Source organism: Rosa rugosa, chromosome 1 (assembly GCF_958449725.1).
Source record: "Rosa rugosa chromosome 1, drRosRugo1.1, whole genome shotgun sequence".
Lineage (NCBI taxonomy): Eukaryota > Viridiplantae > Streptophyta > Magnoliopsida > Rosales > Rosaceae > Rosa > Rosa rugosa.
This window is the reverse complement of record NC_084820.1, coordinates 19428117-19450576: the sequence shown is the minus strand read 5'-3', so window position 1 is coordinate 19450576 and position 22460 is coordinate 19428117. Positions and strand designations below refer to the sequence as shown.

Below are 22460 nucleotides of genomic sequence, written 5' to 3'. Positions count from 1 at the left end.
TAATTTTTTGTTTATCATTAAACCCTAAAACTTTGTTTCTTAGCAATCATTATCTACAATCATTCTCATGTTGTGCTAACAAGTTTGATGCCTAAAAATATATCATATTCTAATGGAGTTTGAAAATACCTATTTGGAGCCTGAAAATGAGGTAATTGCATTTTTGTTTTCATATTTCTTTGTTTATTAGACTGATTGACTGAGAGACACGAGTAGAAAGCCAAAAGAAACTAAGAGAGACGCGGATGAAGCCAAATAGAAAAAGAATTCAGTTAAACTTTACATTGGAAAAGAATATTTTGGGTACTGCAAATAGGTGAGCATAGTAAACTTGCAATTAAAAAAATATATGTAGGGTGAGAAAAGAATGTAGGATAAACAAAATAGTTAGTAGGGTGGCAATAGCGGCACCTTTTAATTTATGGTGTATTGAAATGATTACTTGTGAATCACATATCACTAAAGAAAAACTTAAGGGAAAATTACTGGTCACACCCTGTATTTTGGGTGCGTCGACAGTTCAGTCTCTAACATCCTAATTTTAACAAATAACTCCCCAGACATTCAAATCTCACACAATTTGATCCAAAATGACAATTTTACTCCCTCTCTATCTCTCACGATCTAGCTAGATCCATTAACAAACCAAAAATACAAGACATAGCACCATTGCTCTCAGGTCCAAACTCATTGATGATACCAGCGGCATACAAAATTGTAAAGTACCAACAATCTCTAGAGTGAGAAGAGTTACCATCAACGGCGATCAACTGTTGTTGAACCTTGAAGTTGGCGGTCACGCAAGCGTCACAGGCGGAGATATCAGTGAGGTCTAGCCTGCAGGAAGAATCGAATGCACTGGTGCCATTGAGTTTGGGAAGACTCAATATGGGCACAGATGTTGGTGGGGTTGAGAAACTGTGGCGACAAAGCTTCGGAGGTCTTCTTCGCATGGCGGCGGAGCTTCATAGGTCTTCTTCGCATGGTAGCAATGCTTGGAATTGGAGATGCAGTTGAGGTCGATGGCGACGGCAAACCACAACTCTCCAAGTTCACAATTCCGACGGACGATCTAAATCTTCCAGCGCCGTCTTTCTGGACCGAGAGAGAGAGAGAGAGACCTAGTGTTCAACAATGAGGAGTCCAGTCGAAGAAGAGGATGCGGGGCGATGACGAGGCTTTCTAATTCGTTTGGAGATTCCGACGACAAAGGGCAATGGTAGCTGGAGAGCAGGCAAGCAAGATCGGAGTAATCCTATGCTCGGACGGGTTGCAGACGGCCCCGTGATTGGTTCGAGTTGGAGTTGCAGGATCGAGTGGCGGCTTCACTAGGATCTACTAGTTTTTGTTTGGATCAGATCGCTCCAATCGAGATTGGGATGTCTAGCTCCGATCTAGGGAGGGTGGTGTGTCTTTGCCGGAATGATGGGGATGATGGAGGGTGGAATGGTCGAATCGCGCTTCCACGGCGTCAAGTTGGCGGCGGGACAACGAGGGAGGCTCAAGCGAGAGAGAGAGAGAGGTAAAATGGTCATTTTGGACCAAATTGTGTGAGATTTGAATGTCTAGGGAGTTATTTGTTAAAATTAAGATGTTAGAGACTGAACTGTCAACGCACCCAAAGTATAGGGTGTGACCAGTAATTTGCCCAAAACTTAAATAGGCGGAAGTAAATATCAATCTAATTTGGAAGTCGTTATATTGTAGTTTAAACACTACTTGTTTTGTTTCTCTTTAATTTTTTATTTTTTTTTAATATTTGGTTAGAAGCGATCGAACTGTTAAAATTTTTCTGATTGTTTTTTTTTTTATAAGGGCTGGTGCAACTGCCCTCAAGCCTTGATTAATGAAACTTTCGAATACAAAAAGGGGACTTTGAGCCTAAACCCCTAATTACAATAAACATTTAGAGAACGTCCCGAAATGATATCAGGAGTCTCTACAAAATACATATATTCTAACAAGTACCAATTAGCAAAGAGCGCACTACTGGCTACTCCATTTACTTTAACATAGCAGTGACTTACCAGCAAGATAACTCGATTACAACGAAGCATAATTACTATAATCACATGTTTCCCACTATCTTGCCGCTGAAAAATAATTCCGACGACACTTAATTTCTAATTGTTATCATACGGTACCTTAGGAATTAAGGAGGGAGTGGGAGAACCATTTTCAATGGATGTCTATTATGCACTTTCCCTTTTCAATCTCAATGAATTGTAAGCCAATTATGTATCATTCACACTGCTGAGTTGAAGTTTGCTAACAAACATTTACTTCTTTCTCTTCAATGTGATTAACTATAATGTCTTATGAGTAATTTGCTCCGCAAGGCACGTACGTAGGGACAATTTTTTTTCCAGAAAACAGGTCTAGCTATCTAGAAACTACAATAGTTTTGCCGGAAATTAATCTGACGAAATAAAATATTGTAATGGATATTCCAATTGATTAAGATGTTCTGCATTATAATAGGGAAACAATCAATTGCATATCTTGCCTAAAGTCTATATTATTATTGTACGTCCTTTTTCTGATGTTCATACCAACCAAGCAAGCTAATGCAGCCAATGTTGCTCAATCCAAATTAAGCTAATAATACAAAATTAAACGTTTCAAATAATAATACGTGTCTCAATTATTGAAACTAGCTTTCTCCTTTATATTTCCATACGTAGCTAAATTATTGACCAGAAGCAAATGATCACTTGCAAATATAGGCAAGGCAACAATATCATAATTGGATGGATATAGCACCAAGTCATTTTCCAAGAGCCTATATATCTATTCAAGTCTATACATGATGTTGCTGCAAAATTACAATCCAAATCTAAATCAAGCGTTATGTCATTATCAAAGCCGGAGACACAATTTAGTATAGTGCACAATATATTATACATATCTGTCTTGATCATCTTCCAATTCTTGTCACAAGTGTATAACTTGTGTACCAAATAGATTCTCATCTGAACACTTCAATTGACCAGGCCAGGGGAGCTTCAGAAAATAGATCCTACAAAAGTGAAAGAAAAAAAATACTAATTATATATTCGATAATGCATGAGCTGGGCAATGAAGTATCCAATAGAGTATACATCTATCTATGAACTCTACAACGAATAAATGACCAAACGATTTTCGTTTTTTGACTTCTTCTTTTTTTTCTTCCATTGATGACCTAATAAGTAAAACATAAATCACTGTGATTTTTTTATTTTTTTTTTAAGGGGTTTGGAACTCAACAAAGGTGGGAGGCTCAGCCCCATACCTGACTTATTGTATTAAAATTTAACATATACATCGAGAGAGACATAAAACTTTGACCTCTAGCATTAGTACATGAATCCTAATAGAATACGTACATCCCTCTAGCATTAGTACATGAATCCTAATAGAATACGTACATCCCGAATAATTGCGGGAGACTCATCTAACCAATAGTCATTAAGATAATTCGTACTAGCAAGGTGAGATAGTCACTGTGATTGTACGTGTTTCATAAGTATCAGCTTTGGCAAAATATTAAGATAGATTAATTTTGTCGTCAATACATGTTTAAATATGACCTATTAATGCTTTTTTTTTTTTTAAGAATGACTTATTAATAATACAATAAAAGATATCGAGTTTTTTTTTTATTGTTAAAGTTATGTGAATCGATACAAACTAATATTATAGAATATGAAGATTCCATAAAAAAAATATATAAAAAAATAAATAAAAAGCCCACAATTATAAACGCTGAATATGAGTAAACCTATTAGGTCCAATGCATTTTGAGATAGAACCACACTAATTTTACACAAAATGGTCAAGTGAGGTTAAGTATCCATTTTTTGTGATACTGCTAATTAAGAAGGTTCACAAATACTTATAAAAGTTCTCTTGGCTTTCATTTGCGAACACAAAGGATGAGATGAGAGGATAATGAAGTAGAAGAAAAATGAGGTGGTAGTGTTTACTGTTAAAAGAAAGAATAACTGTGACTAGTGTAGGTTTGGCCAATTACACGTCTTTTGATGAAGCTAGCTAAGCTAGGGCTCCGCTCTCTGGCGCGATCTGGCAGTAGTCGTCTGGGCTTTCCCTCGTTTTCTTGTCCTGATTTGACTGAATCCAGTGGGGACACATATGCCTACCTTTCTCTGACCTACCTTAATCCTCTCCTTTTTACATGGAAGCAAGCTTTGAATGCCATAACCATCCCGGCCCGCCGGCATCGGCCGGATGCCGGCATTATCCCAATAACCCTAAATAACTAAACAGATCATTAAATGGATGTATAGCTCTTTTCCGGCTACCCGAAACTGACCGGGCATTCGTTTCAAATCAAAGTGAATAGTATCCGTATTATACAATTCCGACAACGACGGGGTGACCAAAACCCCACGGGGCAATGCTACCGTTCAGACGCAGACACGTGTTCACTACAGTTAACCCAAAAAATGAGAGATCTCTCTCCTCTTGTTCTCCTCCGTTTAGAATCAACCTTGCTTTGTAAAACCAGCATCAGATTTTGGAACTGAACCATTATGAACATGTTGAAAAAGAACCTAAACTTCCCTCGCTCATTTTGGAACTTTCTTTTTTTCCTTTTTATCTGAGATTTTTCTAATGGTAAAAGAGCCAAAAAAAAGAAGAATGAACCATCTTCACCAATGAGAGGATAAAGAGAGAGTTGGATCTATTAGTTGGAAATAAGAACATCAAAGCAGTGAGTTTGTGATAGTTGGATCGGTTGGAAGCAGGGGCTGATGAGAGAGAAAGGTTGGTGTTTACGGGTAGGGGAGAGAGAGAAACCAAAATGTGCCAAGGGTAAAACTGGAAATAGGAGACTGATCTACTGGTACTGACTGATCTGCTCATCTCATGCAAAAGTGCAGCGGGAGCTGATAATCGAGGAAGAGTGGGGCCTCGGTCAAATCTGGGGAAAGGACAGAGATTGGAAAAGCGAGATGGGAACAAAGGAAAAAAGAAAAGAGCGGTTTGGTTTAGAGGGAGAGAAATAGAGAGAGAGAGTGTGATAATATTGTGGGCGGGGTAGGGGTTAGCTCAATCAGCCTCTCAACCTCAACCTCATGAGCCTGTTTTGTATGTCCATCAAAGGTCACCAAAGGAAGGTACGTGCCAACACCACCAACCAGTAAGTTAGCTAGGTCATTTTCTTTCCTTTTCTTTCTCTCGTCACCATCAGAATCTGGGAAAACCGCTTTTCTTTTGGCGTCGTCAGCTAACGCCGCTGTTTTTCCTCCGTCCTACACGTCAAGTTCTACCACCCTACGGCCTCGGCTACGTCATTATCATTCTACTACACCGTTCGTTCTAGTCTTAGAGAGTACAGATCATGAAAGCTAAGTAGCTAACGACAGTCCTTATCTCCTCTATTATTCACTTTATAATTTTAACAAGAATGTGCTCGAGGACGTGTGGCGAAATTATTAACCGGATGAGTGAAACTTAGCTAGCTAGCTAGCTTGACGATGATGTTGATTTATACGCAACGGTGAAATTACACTAAATGCTCTCTCGGATTAGAAGATCTTTCAAACAATAGACGACAAATGCAAATGCATGAATAATATTTTCATTTTCTTCGTTGGCCGCCCTTGCTGTGATTGTTGCCACCATTTTAGTTTGCCGTGATTTCTTTCTTGAGATTGTAGCACATATATTGTTAAGATTATTTCTTAGCCGGTAAGATTTGCTGATATGTTGCTGATATGGAGCATACATATAAGCAACCCTCACTTTTTCTCAGTAATCGTTCAATCAAAAAGACTTTTTCGAATATATCTAAAAAAACTAGTGTAAGTCGTCTTTTGCTCTGTTAGGGTTTTCTCTCTAGCTGAAAAACTGATCGAGTGTTCCGTAGCCATGGCGGAGGAGGGAGCAGCAACTACTCTCGCCCTGTCGGAAGAGGCCGTGGTGAGCTTGGAGGGGGCTAGAGATTTGATCCATGACCCTTTTTTTTTTTACTTGTGTGGTCAGTTGCTATCCAAGAAACGGGTGGTCGTAACGTCCTTCTCGGCGGCGATCTCTAGGGTGTGGCGGCTAAAAGAGAAGGTCTTGATCCGTGAGGAGGAGGGTGACATCTTTGTGTTCCAATTCAAGGATCAGGAGGAGAAGCACCGCATCCTCAATGGAGGACCATGGTTTTATAGAAACTCGATGCTTCTACTGGCGGACTACGATGATGTTAGCGCGTTGCCGGATGTCCAGCTGCACTCCCTCGAAGTCTAGGCTGTGGTGAAGGGTTTGTGTGTTGCCATGCGCAATGAACGAGCTTTAAATCGTATCGGAAGTTTTCTAGGGAGCTTTGTTAGGGCTGATCTGGTGGCGCTGCAGAGGAAGGATTCCGTCCAATGAATCCGACTGATTCATGACATGCGGCAGCGGATATGGGCTCGAAGGGAGTTTCGCTTCTCGCCGGACTTATCTGTCGAATTGGAATTCCATTATGAGAAGTGCCATGGCATTTGCAAGGCCTGTGGCTTCTTCTACCACGGCAGAGCGAATTGTGACAGAGGCTTGGTAGTGGAGGCCGTTGTGATGCTGGCCTTGGATCTGCAGGTGGTGGCGAACTCAGAAGCGGTGACGGTCAGGGATTCCGAGTCGGATGGGGCGGCTTCGGGACCTTCGGGGCCGAAGACGGCAACTGATGATGGGTCACGTCTTGGGGCAGAGGCGGAGATTCATGCATCTGCTGCTCCGATTTTAGCGGGAAACCCTAGCTTCAAACTAGGGTTGATCGCTAGGCTGGGAAACAATGGGCCAGGCGGATCTATTTGACCGGATTGGCTGGGACAAGATGCTGCACTCTTTGCTTCTGGGCTTCGTTCTGGTACAAGGTTGAAGGATTGGATCTTGTGTCACGCCCCAATTTTCAAGCATAAATTATAAACAAATAACAATCACAAATACTCCTAGCGTGATGGTTCAGACATCAATACAAAACACTGGGAAAAAATTTCTTTAAAGAACAGCAAGTAAAGATGTCCTAAACCCACAACGTCAATACAGACTCATTCTTTATAGTCATATATTACATTACACCAAGTTTACAAACTAACTGAATAACAATTCAATAAGTAAACAGCCTCACCCCACTCATTACACAACAGAAGACTAACAAGTGCGTGCAACAATTAAGTTCCTAAACTCAGGACTGCAACAGCAAGGGACCATAGCTCCAACACGTTCACCCTAACCTGCAGGATAGACCTCTACACCATGAAATAGTGCAACGGGTTGAAAAAACAAACCCGATAAGCTTATGAAAGCTCGTGTGAGTAACCTCAAAACAACAAAGAAGAAGCACATGCTTAAACCATCTCAACTTAACAAAAACATCAAGTTCATATCATATCATATCATATTGTATCATATCATGCTCATGTACGTTAACTCAAAATCTAAAACCACATGCTCTGACTCTCAACCGATGCATTTAATTTTTCAAAGGTTCAACTAAACAATCAAACTCCAGTAACGTTTTAAAACATTTAAAACTCCAATAATCCAAAATCATGCTCCTTTTATCTCAACCGAATAATTGTCACCTCAGTGACCTTTCAAAATCATTGAAATCTCAGCAACCACTTCTCAAAAAATGTAAAGCACTTATAATTCAAAATCAAGTAAAAAGTAATCCCTGCATGTGAATTAGTTCAGGAGATCACATCAAAAGCACATCAAGCAAATCATAGTAATCTTTGCATGTCGTTTAGCTCAGGAGATTACATTAAAACAATCAATAGAAGTCATAGTAATCTCTGCATGTCGTTTAGTTCAGGAGATTACATTAAAACCAATCAATTCAGAAAACAATATTCCCTGCATATAATTTAGTTCAGGAGATTACGAAAGACAACAAGCAAGTCAATAATAGAAATAAACTAAAAATCAATACCATTCATTTACTAATAAAACCAAACACCACATCAAAAATCTCAAACATCAATCACTCAACAATAATCCATATCCTTTTCATAACAATCACCACATCAATTATCACCACTTTGGTACTACTGTATAGATTATCACTACCTTGGTTATTGCTACTTTGGTACTACCGTATCGATTATCACCACTTTGGTACTACTGCATAAATTATCACCACACAGGTCCTACTACGCCAAACTCTAATTATTAAGTGACACAACTCAAAATGCAATTCCAAATATCAATATTACAATAAAATTGATCGCCTCAAAATACTGTATCCTTATCTCCAGCAATCTCAAAATCACCTCGCAACCCAATAGTGATGATCAAATCACGCAAAACAATGTTTTTCACTTCATCAAACAACTCCTACAATATTTCACAATCTACTCAAACCGAAAATCATTTGTAACAAATCCTTGTTTTTACTTACCCATAAATCGTTAACGATCAAGTTCATATATTTGAAAACAAATATTTATTTGCAAGAAAAATGATATTACATCTAATGATTAATTCTACTAAAACTATCACATAACAAATTTATCCCCCAAAACAATGTGAGATTTAATCACCTCCATATCCTGCTGCGTCTTCACACAAACCAAGACAAACACAAAATCATCCAAACTCTTCTCACACAATTCCTTCAATCACCTAATCACATCAAGATCATACTCAATACAACACAAAGCACACAATAATTTTAAAGTTCAAAACACGTGAACTATAAACCGAATGATACGTCAATTGAAACGAAACCCCATCGGAGACCACCTAAGGCCTCCAAAACACTTCTAGGATCAAACCGCCCAAACAAGAGGTCGATCCACGGGTCGGATCCTCACGGATCGAAAACTAAACTAACGGAAACTGTAATTAATGCAACTCAACCAAAACTCAAGCGAACACAAAAGTAAACATACCCACATGTTCTTATCGACAAATAGAGGTTAACGGAGCAAGGAACTGCCCTTGGAATGGCCGGACACGCAGCCACACGCCACTGCACGTGAAGCCCACGTGCTGTCGGGCCGACTTCAAAACCATGAAAATCAACTCCACCCAACTTGGAGATCACAACACGAGGAACAACTTTCATAACTGGCATTGAGGCTGATTCAGCCTAGATCGAGCCCGAAAAATTCTAACCGTGAACTTCAAACCATGATTTCTCACTCCACACTTCGAATCGATCTTCAAGACTTGCATGATTGTGATCAGGAGGAGGAGAGCGTCACAGAATGACCTGTTTCAGCTGCCGCCGTTGCTGGAGGAGGAAGCTAGGTTCGGGTCAGCGCCGCCATGAAATTCGCTGATCCGCCACTTTCGGTGCACCTTGGAGCAAACCAGTGGCTAGGGGAAGAAGAGGAGGAAAGTCTGAGCCGGGTGGTGCAAGTTTCACCGCCGGAGGACGCCGGACGGTCGAGAAAAAGCCGGGTCGGGTCACCGGTTTCGCTGGCCGGGTCGGGCTTGGCTGAGAGAGAAATCTTCCGGAAAAATCCGGAAAATTTCCCAAAAAAAAAATTATGAAATATTTTCTGAAAAATCCTATTTATACTAAAATTTTTAAAAATAGAAAGAACTTCTGTCGTGCATAACTTCTTCATACAATCTCCGATTTATGTGTTCCACATGTCCACGAACTCATATCAACACGCTGTACGACTCTTGTGAATGAAGTTTTTGGAGAAACCCAACGAATGAAAGTCAACCCTTTGACCCCTTGAAAATAAAACGTTTCGAGTAATTATTCATCCGAAACACTTTCACTTTACCACGAAACAACTATTCGCACAACAACCCACATAATAAAAACCAGAAAGCACTCCAAAATTAATAACTAAATTCCGGGATATTACATCTTGAGTATGCGAAAATTGCGTGAGGTCGACTGATTTGATGTTCCTAAGCGGTTGAAGAAAGCAATTGGTCTGATGGATTTTGGTGAGGGGTTGGTAGAGGTTCCTGTGGTTGTGGGGAAGGTGCCGAAGAAGAGAGGCTGCCCTCGTGGTCATCGGAACAAGCCCAAACCTGCACCAGCTTTTGAGGTAGTTGTCGAGGAGGAAGAGACCCCTCCTCAGGAGGGTTAGGTTTGCTATCCTACATTGGCTTTGTGGAAACTTTTGTTGTGATGACTGCTGCAATGTGCACCATGATAGTCTTAGGCGTCAAGGCTTCATGAAGGTTGCTTGCTCGGGGCTGTGTAGGACTATGCTTTATTTTTTTCTTTACAAATAAGTGAGCTTTGTTCTTTTGTTTTTCCTTGCAATTCCTTTGGGTTTTTAGTTTTTTGGTTAGGAGTTTTTTGACTGCTCTGACAATCTATATAGTGTTTGATCTTGTATTATGAGTGGTTTATTGAAATCCTCAAACTTGACGCAGTGACATCATAATTTAATAGAACCTGATTCCATTCCCTTAAAAAAAAAAAAAAAAAAAAAAAAAAAAAAAAACTCTTTCAAAGAAGAACAGGCAAAATGAACAAACAATGAGTCAGCACCAAATTTTCGATAAACATACTCATCAATGTCAAATTCAACTAGGACACATAGGTTTGTAACCTCCACAATTTGGCGAACATGTTAAACATTTTATCTATATTATGACATTCACTAATAAGGGGGTATATCAGTCACTGTCAGAATTGATTTTGTGCCAATTATACTTAACCGCAAAAAAATAGAGGAGTTCTAAAAGTATATTCCTCGATATGAATGGCTAGAGCAACAACGACACGTACAAAGCATTGCAATCTTGGTTAACCTTCTCATCACGTGCAATTATAATTGCTTCCTCATTGCTCGAACTAACTGTAAAAATATTGTTAACATTGATTTTTAACTTTCAAAGCATTCTGGATCAAGGTTACACTATTTAACTGCTTCTTTAAGTCAACAAATTAATTGTGTTTAATTTATTTTATGAGAAAAAAGAATTTACAACCTCATTACAATTCCAAATTACATAGGAATTACAGTTGTTGGTTTTCATATTATCAGTTCAATCAGTAATTTAAAGTTAATTAAGGAAAATTCTTTTATGCATCGGTGGATGCAAGTAAACCATAAATTTCAGCAGTTTTGAGTTGTTGATATTTATAGAAATTTTTTTTTTAATAACAAAAAAATGTACTTAATATTATCCAACCGTCTATTTATGTTAGTACAAGTTTACGTCCGTGCACTGAATACTCTCTTGCTAATTAATTAGATCATATGTTATACCTACATAGAACTGCATCTCAAAAAAAAGAACTGCACTTCATGTGTTATTGAAGTCAGATTGGACCATTTCAAAATTGGATGTTGTGTAAGACCGAAGCAACCCATATTCAGAGATTTATTTTCTTTGAATCTCCAATATTCTCAATATATACTCATAATTCAGCAGGAATAGTTGGTTTTAATAATCCATGAACTTGGGGATATTACTGATTCCCTTAATAATAATAAAGGTGGAATCGTGATGCATGCATGGATAGTACGAAATGCCACATAGAAAATGCTGAAATATTTTTGTCTCAATCTAGCCGCGAACATATACATATTTGGACATATACATATTTGATTTATGTACACATATTCAATGATATATACAATAAATTTCCTACTCAATTATGCTTAATTAATCTTAAATTTTAATTTAATGGTTAAGAATAGTGAGAAAAATAAATAAATTTTAATTATTTTATTATTATCCATCGTATAAGTTTAGATTCATCATGCAACATGTTAATAGACACGACCGTAAGTCCGTAACCTTATCTTTTTAAAATTACATACTAAATTGTGATTTTTTTTTAAAGAAATACTAAATTGTAAGTTAGTCTCGACATTCATTCTAAAAAAAAAAAAAAAATTAGTCTCGACAATATATGCAGTTGAGGTTGATAAATCGTCCTTCCAACATGTTGTAAACGACATAATCATCTCATCTTGAACTAAGACAAACATAAGACAAGATGTGCCTTAGAGAATTAATTGTTTGACTCTAACACAAGATAAATTATTACTTATTCACATCAGGAATCGAACCTGCTTTGTCCTATAAATATTAAAAGTTTCTCCAGGTAATGCATATGTAGATTTTTCTTGAGCATGTTGTTCAATTTTGACGTGTGCTTGCTGCAATTTTTAGGGTGTGCTATACTAGTGTTGAGGCCTGAGGGCAATTCATTTTTTGAGATATTAGTCAAACGATTCATCCCTATGAAGAAGCATGTAAAAAATGGCATTCGCGTGAGAAAATGTTCAACATATATCATTTAGACCTAAGTTTCCATGTCCATAAACCTTGCTATAATTCGTTGCTGTCATCCAACTTAATTAGTCACTTAAGTGCGGCTATAAATTTATAAAATTATTGTGGTAATTGTCTAAATACGATTTAAATATGTATGCATCCTTATATTGAACAACAAGTCCAACTTTAGTATATTATCATAAAAATTGAAGAGTTAAAAATATAAATTGTTGAATTTGAACACGGCGGTGATAATTATTAGTGTCTAAAATACCTTACGGCTTACACTATACTATGATTATATTTTGTAGAGATTAATATGATTTTTTCTTTGATTAAGTTAGTAAAATTAGAATGATTTTTTTTTGTTCGATTTATAGAATCATATTTGTGGGTATGTACTTATATTCTTAGAGAAAGACATCTTCACGTTGGATAGTTGCAAGAAACTCCAAAATTAAGAGAAACGATGAAATATTAGAAAACGAACTTATATAAGCTTCCCTAATAGGAATTTATTTCCTGTTTCCTTGAATATTCCTTTTTCAGGACAATGAGAATTAATTAATCAGATTACAATGAACTAATCACATAGAACAAATTAGATTAGCACATTATTAATCCCACGTAGAGACAACTTAGGCGTTTTTATCCAAGCCTACCTAGTCTTTCTAGTCATTAGAGTGAGGAAGAAAGAGAATGCATAGTTTCATTCTGCATGTTCCTCCAGTTAGATTCATTAAGTTGCAGAAAAATTTGTGTAAAGAAAAGGGAAAAATTCACCAACGGTGTCTGGACACTTAGGGGACTTTCAGAATGATACCTGAACTTACAAAGTTATCAATGTGATACCTGGACTCATTTTTTCGTATCAACATCGTACCTATGACCAATTTCCGTAACGGCTCCGTGACGGAAATTGGCCGTAGGTATCACATTGATACGAAAAAATGAGTCTAGGTATCACATTGATAACTTTGTAAGTTCAGGTATCATTCTGAAAGTCCCTATGTGTCCAGACACCGTTGGTGAACTTTTCCCAATTTTGCACGTGCGATGCACGTGAATCACTTAATGAAGACAAAAGGACCGATTTACCCTCAAATTCTTTTTTTTCTTTTTTTTTCTTTATTCTTCTTTCTTTCTTTCTTTCTTTCTTTCTTCTTCTTCTTTTTTGGTTTCTTCTTCCCCTGATTTGAATCACCAAGATTCAAATCATCTTGCTCGTCCGATTCCCACCGCCGATCGCCTATCAAACACCGCCGTTGCGTCTCAATCCACCTTCATGCACCACAGATGTTTCTGGTTCCCCCAACTTCAAATCCTATAGCAAATTGAAATTGTGCATTGAGGCTTCACCGCTCACTCCGAGTTCATCCCAATGACTTGACCACCACCACTCTCGTTCTCTCCTCCGACCCCCTTTTATACACCATTGATCAGAAACTCAGACCCCGCCAGCCCTCCACTCTCAAATCACAGCTCCAATCCCACCCCTCCATCCTCTTCTTCGTTCCCGACATGCAACACCACCTCCACACCATCCTCACCTGCAACTTCATCGGTTTAGCCGACAACTTCGGCCTCTAGCCCAACTTCGATCAGAGGCAATTTTAGGCAGACAAAGATTAACAACTTCAGCCTGCACACCATCCTCACCTGCAAAAAATTCGAGCTGTTCTTATTCACAAGCTTCGCCACTCCGCTGCTACCCACCATTGTGCCTCGCCGATTAGTAGACAAAGAACTCGGAGCCTCCACCATCGAGAAATTGAGGCTCACGTTCTGCGTGTCCTGCGCGGCGGATATCGGCATCGTCGGAGAAAATGTTGTATGAACATAAATTTAGTTTGGGTTCCACGGTGGCAGCTAGTCGAGCTCGTTGATTGCAGCCTTGGCTTTCTTGATTAGCCAATTGACGACCTTGCTAGGCTGGTCGTATCCAAGCCAATCCTGCATGTCGTAGAATTGAATGGCGGTGTGGGCGACGAGCCTGATGCTGCGGTCCCTGGGGCCTTTGGTGGTGCAAACCTTGCTGTGGCGGTCCTTCCGGCCGGTGGTCCTTAGAATGTGGCCTTGAGGAAGAAGCAGTCCTTATCCCCAAACCCAATCAAGAAGCAGCGGAGGACGACGTTGTTGTGCGGTGGTGGAGGTTGTTGTGGTCAAGTCATTGGCGACGGCGGCGGGGATAAACTCGGAGTGAGCGGTGAAGTCTCAATGCACAATTTCAATTTGCTATAGGATTTGAAGTTGGGGGAACCAGAAACATCTGTGGTGCATGAAGGTGGATTCAGACGCAACGGCGGTGTTTGATCGGCGATCGGCGGTGGGAATCGGACGAGCAAGATGATTTGAATCTTGATGATTCAAATCAGGGGAAGAAGAAACCAGAAAAGAAGAAGAAGAAGAAAGAAAGAAAGAAAGAAAGAAACCAGAAAAGAAGAAGAAGAAGAAAGAAAGAAAGAAAGAAAGAAGAATAAAGAAAGAAAGAATTTGAGGGTAAATCGGTCCTTTTGTCTTCATTAAGTGACTCACGTGCATCGCACGTGCAAAATTAGGAAAAATTCACCAACGGTGTCTGGACACTTAGGGACTTTCAGAATGATACCTGAACTTACAAAGTTATCAATGTGATACCTGGACTCATTTTTTCGTATCAATGTGATACATACGGTCAATTTCCGTCACGGAGCCGTTACGGAAATTGGTTATAGGTACGACGTTGATACGAAAAAATGAGTTCAGGTATCACATTGATAACTTTGTAAGTTCAGGTATCATTCTGAAAGTCCCCTGAGTGTCCAGACACCGTTGGTGAATTTTTCCCTAAAGAAAATTAGTAAACAAAATACCTGACAGTCTTTTGCTAAGTGCATAATTTTTGGGTTTTTTTTTGTTTTTTTTTTTTTTTGAGAAAGCATCCTTTTTGGGTTCAGACAGATTTGTGGGTCAAAGCTTTTTCAAGGCATATGGATATTAAATTATAAGTTTGTCCGGATTAATAATTTCGGTGAAAAAGACATAAATTCACCTTGAGATTGAGAGAGAGAAAGAGGAGTGAGATGAAAAAGCAGATTCCTTTTTCATTCATTCTTAGGGTATAGCTTAGCCCCTCTTTAGGTTCTGCTGCTTCACACACAAGTGACACAACACGTACTCTATTGCTTTCTTTTTCTTGATTTGAAATCCTTTAAATTTTTTGGTTGCTCCCCATTTTACCAAGCTTCCTTCCTCCTTGAACAGTGAAAGAGAGAAGAGAGTGTGAGATGGAGCTTACTCAACATGGGTTCTTGGAGGAGCTACTAGCTCCAATTAGAAGAGAGAGTTGGAACACATACTCTTCTGGGTTTAATGAGTTCTTTCCTATGAATAATGGGTGGAGCTTTGATTCCAATTTTGGAGAGAACCCAGTTCTAGTTTCCTCATCAAACCCTGAATTTGGTGTGTTCTCCACCCAAACTGAGCCAACCTTTGAATGCCCATTACTCACTGAGCAACAAGCCTCATCCTTCCCTTTTGTTGATGGAGGTGGGGTGCTCACAGTCCCAGCTGAGATTGAATCCTCATACACCAACAACAATGACAGCAATACCCCTCCATTCCCACCCCAAGATCAAGACTACCCTTCAATGGTGGAGGATGAGGAGTTTGGAAATTTCCTTGGGAGTGAAAACCAGAGCAGCTGTTTGGAGTTGGAAGAGAGCAAGAACAGTACTTGCAAAGTTGAGACAGAGCAACAAGGCACTACTATCACTACAGATCATGGTGACATGCCAGTGGCTTTCAATATGGGATTGTGTGGTGGAAAGAGAAGCTGCAGCAGCAAGCCTAAGAAGTTAGAAGGGCAGCCTTCAAAGAACCTAATGGCAGAGAGAAGAAGAAGGAAGCGCTTGAATGACCGCCTTTCTATGCTCAGATCAATAGTCCCCAAGATTAGCAAGGTGAGTTTATGTTCTACATTTGTTGAAATTTCCTTTCCCTTTCTTAGTTCTAAGGATTAATTGAACGATTGATGCAATAATACTAGCAGATGGACAGAACATCTATACTTGGAGACACAATAGACTACATGAAAGAGCTTTTGGAAAGAATCAGCAAGTTGCAAGAAGAGAAAACTGAAGAGGGTACAAATCAGTTCAGCTTAATAGGCATCAACAAGGACCTAAACCCAAGTGAGGTCTTGGTGAGAAATTCCCCCAAGGTAAAATACTAAAATTTATATACCATTTTGCATGTTATGACCTCAAAACCAAAATCCTTTTTTTATTTTGGCCTCATTGCCCATATTTGCAGTTTGATGTGGAGAGGAGAGACATGGACACCAGAATAGACATCTGCTGTGCAGCCAAGCCAGGATTGCTGCTTTCAACAGTGAGCACTATAGAAGCACTTGGCCTTGAGATTCAGCAGTGTGTTATTAGCTGCTTCAATGATTTTTCATTGCAAGCCTCTTGTTCAGAGGTATGTATACAACTCAATTGGTTAGTCAAATTTATGGTTAAGTAATGTGCATGCTTAATTTGACTTGGGTTTCTCTAATGGCTTCAGGGATCAGAGCAGAGAACAATGATTAATTCTGAGGAAATAAAGCAAGCGTTGTTCAGAAATGCAGGGTATGGAGGGAGATGCTTGTAGGAATGATTTTCCAAGTGAGAAGTTGTAATAACATTGTATTTTGTTAAATAATTGTGCCTTTATCAGATCCATCTCTCAGCCTAATTTGTATCTAAACTCTCAAATTTGGGCAATATAGAATCCGAAAGGGTCACTAGTTCCTCATCTAACAAAAGCTGATGCCAGATAGACAATAAAGGCTTCTTCTTCTTTTTTCTTTGTTTTTGATATTATTCTTCATTTTTCATGTGTTTCTATGGGGACATGAAGTCATGCTAAGAATTTGTAAATTATTTTAGTCGAATTTGGGATTACAGATGGAGACCTCTTGTCACTAAATCTTTGAAGAATATCTGAAACACCAGAAAAAACAAACTACACAGAAACCATTGACAGCAACAAGAGGAATTCACTCACCAAGAAAACAATGCAAAACTGATTAGACATATCTTTGCTGACAGGAAGTAATCAAAATATTCTCTTACCTCCATGTCCCTTCAAGCCAAAGCAATTTCTTATTTTCTCTTTTTCCTATATTTTAACTTGGCCAAAGAAGCCTACTTCTTCTGTTCTCTTGATTAGATGCAGCATAATGTTGTGAAGAAGTGACAGTACACGTTCGATGAAGTAGCAAAACTGCAAAAGCATGATTTTTGCTCCCATAAGCTCCATCAGATTACCAGAAGTATCTGTTTTTCTTCTTGAGGATCAGAACTAGTTTGAACTAGATTGGTGGTTTAAATCTGTGGGATACAGACCTCTAGATGATTTAGGACATTTTGAGACAAAATTGGTGAGTTTGGATCATGAACTAATGGATGACGAAATTACACCATACATTTAACCATCTCCCTTCCTTTTGAACCCAAGATGAAATTCAGGTTCGTAGGATTACATTAAGCTGCAAGCAGATGAGTTTTTAATGCATTGCATAATTATATGAAAACGAATAACAAAATCTTCCAAGCAGATTAGAAATTTTGTTTTATATTAACAAAGGCAAAATTTGACAAAGTGGTGTTAGCTCAGTGGTTAGAGCACCCACTACCTAAGATCGAGGTCATGGATTCGAGTCACCATGAGAGTACGAGTGAAATCTTTTGATCCTCTTATTAAAATATGAAGAAAAAAAAAAGAAAGGCAAAACCAACTTTGATTTCTCCACTTCACCATAACCCTTGAATGTCATATTCTCAAATAATTGCGGATGCTCCTCTGTCAACAGTGCTGGATTTAGGAATTTAATTTTTCTCCATGTGAAGCAGTAAGAATCCATAAGCTGTTTACTCGGACCATATTTGAGGCATTTTAATCGAACACTTCATTCCATGTCAAGGAAATATCATAGATGAGTATAGTTGCCAGAAAAAACAGAGATTCGTCAGTGTCTACCAACAGAGAAAGATTCTCTCTTCTGTTACAATGAGATTTAAAGCTACAACCTCTATTTTCATTTTATCCGTTTGGATGATGACACAAATAAGACAGGGTCAAAAATCAGGAGCTAGGAAAGCAACTTTAATTACAGGGATACAAATTCTACATGTTGGTTAATGTCATACATGTGTAAGAAAAGGAGAGGAGGATAACACTACAAAGTCTCATCTTCATCTTCCTCATCATCCCTTGCAATTCCATCATCATCCGACTCCGAAGAGTTTTCCTGCAGATGTTTGAGCTTATTGATAGCATCTCTTGCATCAGAAACCAGGGCAATTTTTGCAGTTCTCAGATCCACTTCCTGAATATGACTCTTTTTTGTTTCATCGATTCCACCAGAGGATTTTTTAGTGTTTTTAGCTAATGTTTTTCTCTTAGCTTCCCTGATATGCAATTGGTCAATATATTTCTCATGCAAGACCTTGTTCTTGACCTGCTTTAATACCGGAGGACTAACAAGAGATGTCTCAGATGAGTTACTAAACCTTGAGAGGGGCTTCTTATGACCCGCAGATGATATTTGACTGCTCTTGTGAAGGAATCCCTGCTTTACCTGTGAATTTGTTGGAGTAGAAGGTATAACACTTGGCTGAGAAGTCTCAGTAGATGGACCTACACTTGGCTCAAGTACTGAAAATAGATCTGCCTCAAACTCTTGGTGCACTTGATAATGCTTGTGTAATAACGCTCTGACAGCTTTCTGCGCAAGATGGCTTCTCTGTTTATTGCAGCCATGTCTTTTAGCCTTTGACTCAACGGGATTAAGCAATTTACTTGCAGAGAGTGAAAATCCTCCAAGGGGGGATGAATTTGTAGTTATCTTTGCCCTTGACCGAGGACGAGGTTGGGGTGGGGTTATATGGTCAGAATGTATCCTATCAAAGCAATCCTGTGCAGACTTTCCAGGAACCTGAGATTGAGTTTGTATGGAAACATAAGTTACAGTATCTGAATAAGCAAAGGTATGTCACAGGAGAAAGATAAATGTTACTACAGCAAGTTTAAGTCTCAATTAACAAAGCATCATAGCTGAAAACATTGATGGCAGCTGATTTTTTCAGTTTGGAAACTAGCGCACAAAAATAGCACTACAGCTGATTAGAACATGACTCTAAATTAGTAATTCCAGGAGTCATTTAGGGGGCGCAGATATGAAGCTTATAAATTTTGTGGAAACACTTGGTTACTTCAGTGACTAACTATAGTAACCTTAAATTTGTCTCCTTGTCTTGTCCTACATCATATGATAAATCAATGAAAAACAATTTTTTTCCTACACTTTTTGTAATTTATGATTTTTCTTTTTCAAGGAAACTTTTGTCATCAAACTCTCACTCAATCTATGTGGCTTGTGGTGTATAGATCTCGTAAGCAGGATCCTTTTCTTGGGCAAAGCCAACTTGAACTTTAATCTCTATTACCAGGTCCTGAAAACACATACTCAATAGAAATCACTATGCTACCTGATGTAATCCACTAGAAATTATTAGTCTGATGAAACACAATCAATATCTATCAGACTAGGTCTCATAAACAACTCCAAGAGAAGCAAATATTCATGATATCCAAAGCTTTGGACCGAAAATGTGTTCTGGTCAGTTAGGTGACCCCATCTGTTAAGCTGCAAGGGACTGCCATCCCTTATTCCCTTAGCAATATTATTGAGTTCATTATCTGGGTGGACTATTCTGCCACCTCCAAAATTAAATATCTAAACAATAAGAGATCACACTGAATTGAGCAGAACTGTCAAGGCCAATTTCTTGTAAGCAACCAGCACTATCACTCACTGGAAAGATTATGTACCTATATGACATATCTTACAAGTCTACTTCCAAGAATCAGAATGATCTTCTAGACAATTTATATGAATTCTCACATGCACTATAGTACTTTCCTGCAGTTTAGTGGCTTTCATAAAACAGGAACACTCTAGTCCCAGCATATCATAAAACAGGAAATTAATTGTCAAACCAATGACAAAAGTTTACCATATTCATAAATAAGATAATCTAGACCTCGAGCTCTTACATAAGTTCTTATTACACTCTCTCAATATTGGTCGTATTCGACTTAGGCTAAAACTGTACTTCCAATACCAATACTTGTTCAAAATGGTCCGTATTTACATTTTTGTCACAAACAAAGTACTCAAAATACAAACACAGTGACTTTTCTTCACATTTTGATTCTATAGTCATATTAGTTTTCCACTTGATGTAATTAGAGGAAAAGTTCACCCTTTTCTCAAACAATGTGAAGGAATAGAAGTATTAGCAGACTATAATGATGACCTTGTTCAAACTGGCATTAGAAAAGCTAAAGGGAAAGCAGGGCGAAACTATTAAAACTCGAAAATGTATCTAATCTTATTCTTCTTAGTAACATGAAAGAATTCTATAAGCAGCTTGACATGAAAACAAGATCTTTTTTGAATTAAAGGATCAGAAGCATACCAGTTTAGAAACCTGCTTCCAGAAACCAGGCGTCGGCTTTGCTAGCAAATAAGCTCTCTGCAAGGCCAATTCTTGTTCCTTTGTCCACCCTTTGGCGACCTTGACATCTTCTCCACCTCTCTTTCTCTTCCTCCTAACCGCAACTTTTTTATCTCCGCAATCTAACTCTTGAGCTTTGCCCTCTCCACCTTCCACACTAACTGTTTCAACACCACCGACTGCACTTTTCTTACTCACCCTTTTGCTCTTTTCCAAAACAATTTCGCCTGAATTCACACAAGCTCCATCTTTCCAAACACCTGAGACCTTCTCTTTATCCAAAGAAATTTTGGACTTACTCTTAGATCTACCACTAGTTGCCTTATCAGTCTGTTTGTCAACCACATTCTGCTTACCACCCAACCTCGAAGATCGTCTAGGAGTCTGAAACCCATCACTGACATTGTTCAATCTTGGAGCTTTTCTTGACCCAGAACTCGATTTCTCGCAATTACGAGACCCATAATGAGATTCCCCCAATTTCTTTGAGACTCCCTCTGGGGAGGAATCCTCATCTTCATCCACCCCGACCACGACCACCTCCTGATTCAAAACCTTAGATTCTCTCGACCCAGCATTGGCTTTACTCAATTTCTTCGAGCCAATCGAAAGATTCAAAGAGCGTACCACATTGTCGCTTCTAGATTTAAATTGGGGGGTTTTAGGGTTTTCCAACTGCCCAGATCTCTCTTTCAATTCCACAAGCCGCTGCGACTTTCGGAGAATCGTGGCCGGCTGCTCCGGTTCTGGACTGTTACCCTTCTCAAGAAGTCTACAATCCAAAGCTTTTGCCCCGTTCCTTCTGAATTTGGATTTGGGGGTTTTCGGGTTTTCAGATTCTGCAGCGGTCTTTCTCTGAGGCTTCCGGCGAGGTGTGGCGAGTTTCTGTGGTTCTGGAGTGGTCTTGGGGTGAAGAAATCTGGGAGATCTTCGGAGAATTGAGGATTGTTGGGGTGTGGAGGCCACTGAGTCTCTCTCAGGCATTTTCACAAACACCTGGTGGGCATTCCTCATATAGAAGAGGGAAAAGGATTTGATTTTCAAAAATTTAAACTGTGAAAGTGGGCTTTTCTCTGTAAGTCCACATGTATAAAATATTGAGGGGACCAAAACCATCAAAGGCTTCTTAATTTCATTTTCTGGCCAATGAGAAGGAACTTTGCAAAATTTATTTGGACATCCAATGAAGGCAATAAGCCAATAACTGAAAACACCCAAGTTTTGTTCAACATTTTTCCTTGTTAGGAAAAAACTTCTTGTTTTGAAGCTATTAGGATGTTTTTTTTTTTGGATACGAATGAGGATGTTACGATTCACGATTATGAGCTCAAATTCTCCCTTTGCTGTTTTCAATGCGGTCTATCATAAGTATGATATTACGATTTTTTTCGCTTAGACAACAATCCTTGACAGAATAAAATTCGAGTATTATAACTAGACTGATGCAATTTAGTGATGGAGCAACGAAGACAAAAGAGGTTCTAGTTATGATATAATGATATATACAATACAAGTGCATCATTTTAATGGCACCACCTCAGATGAGTGTCATGAAAACAAATACTTTGAGGTATTGATATCTTGGCTAAACTTCTTCCTTAGTCAATATGTAAGTTGAAAAATTGACTTGTATATTTTGTGTATGTTTTTTTGTGTCAATAAACTCTTTTTTTTATTTTTAGGGGGGTTTGGTAACCAGTCTAACTGGGATGCTCTTTC

The 22460-nt window shown here is 38.7% G+C and overlaps 2 protein-coding genes across 2 annotated transcripts; one reads left to right on the top strand and one right to left on the bottom strand.

The window, feature by feature from the left end:
- Positions 1–15322: 15322 nt before the first annotated feature.
- LOC133727504 (transcription factor bHLH93-like) lies at positions 15323–17099 on the top strand. The gene is made up of 4 exons (XM_062155098.1): positions 15323–16133; positions 16223–16393; positions 16486–16653; positions 16741–17099. Exons 1-4 carry the CDS (start codon positions 15459–15461, stop codon positions 16825–16827), a joined length of 1101 nt encoding a protein of 366 aa, XP_062011082.1. The 5' UTR covers positions 15323–15458; the 3' UTR covers positions 16828–17099.
- Positions 17100–18234: 1135 nt separating this feature from the next.
- LOC133727503 (uncharacterized) lies at positions 18235–21924 on the bottom strand. Its single transcript, XM_062155097.1, has 2 exons — positions 20703–21924; positions 18235–19156 (listed from the first exon to the last, which is right to left on the bottom strand). The coding sequence occupies exons 1-2, from the start codon at positions 21855–21857 to the stop codon at positions 18398–18400; spliced, it is 1914 nt and encodes a 637-aa protein (XP_062011081.1). The 5' UTR covers positions 21858–21924; the 3' UTR covers positions 18235–18397.
- Positions 21925–22460: the final 536 nt, after the last annotated feature.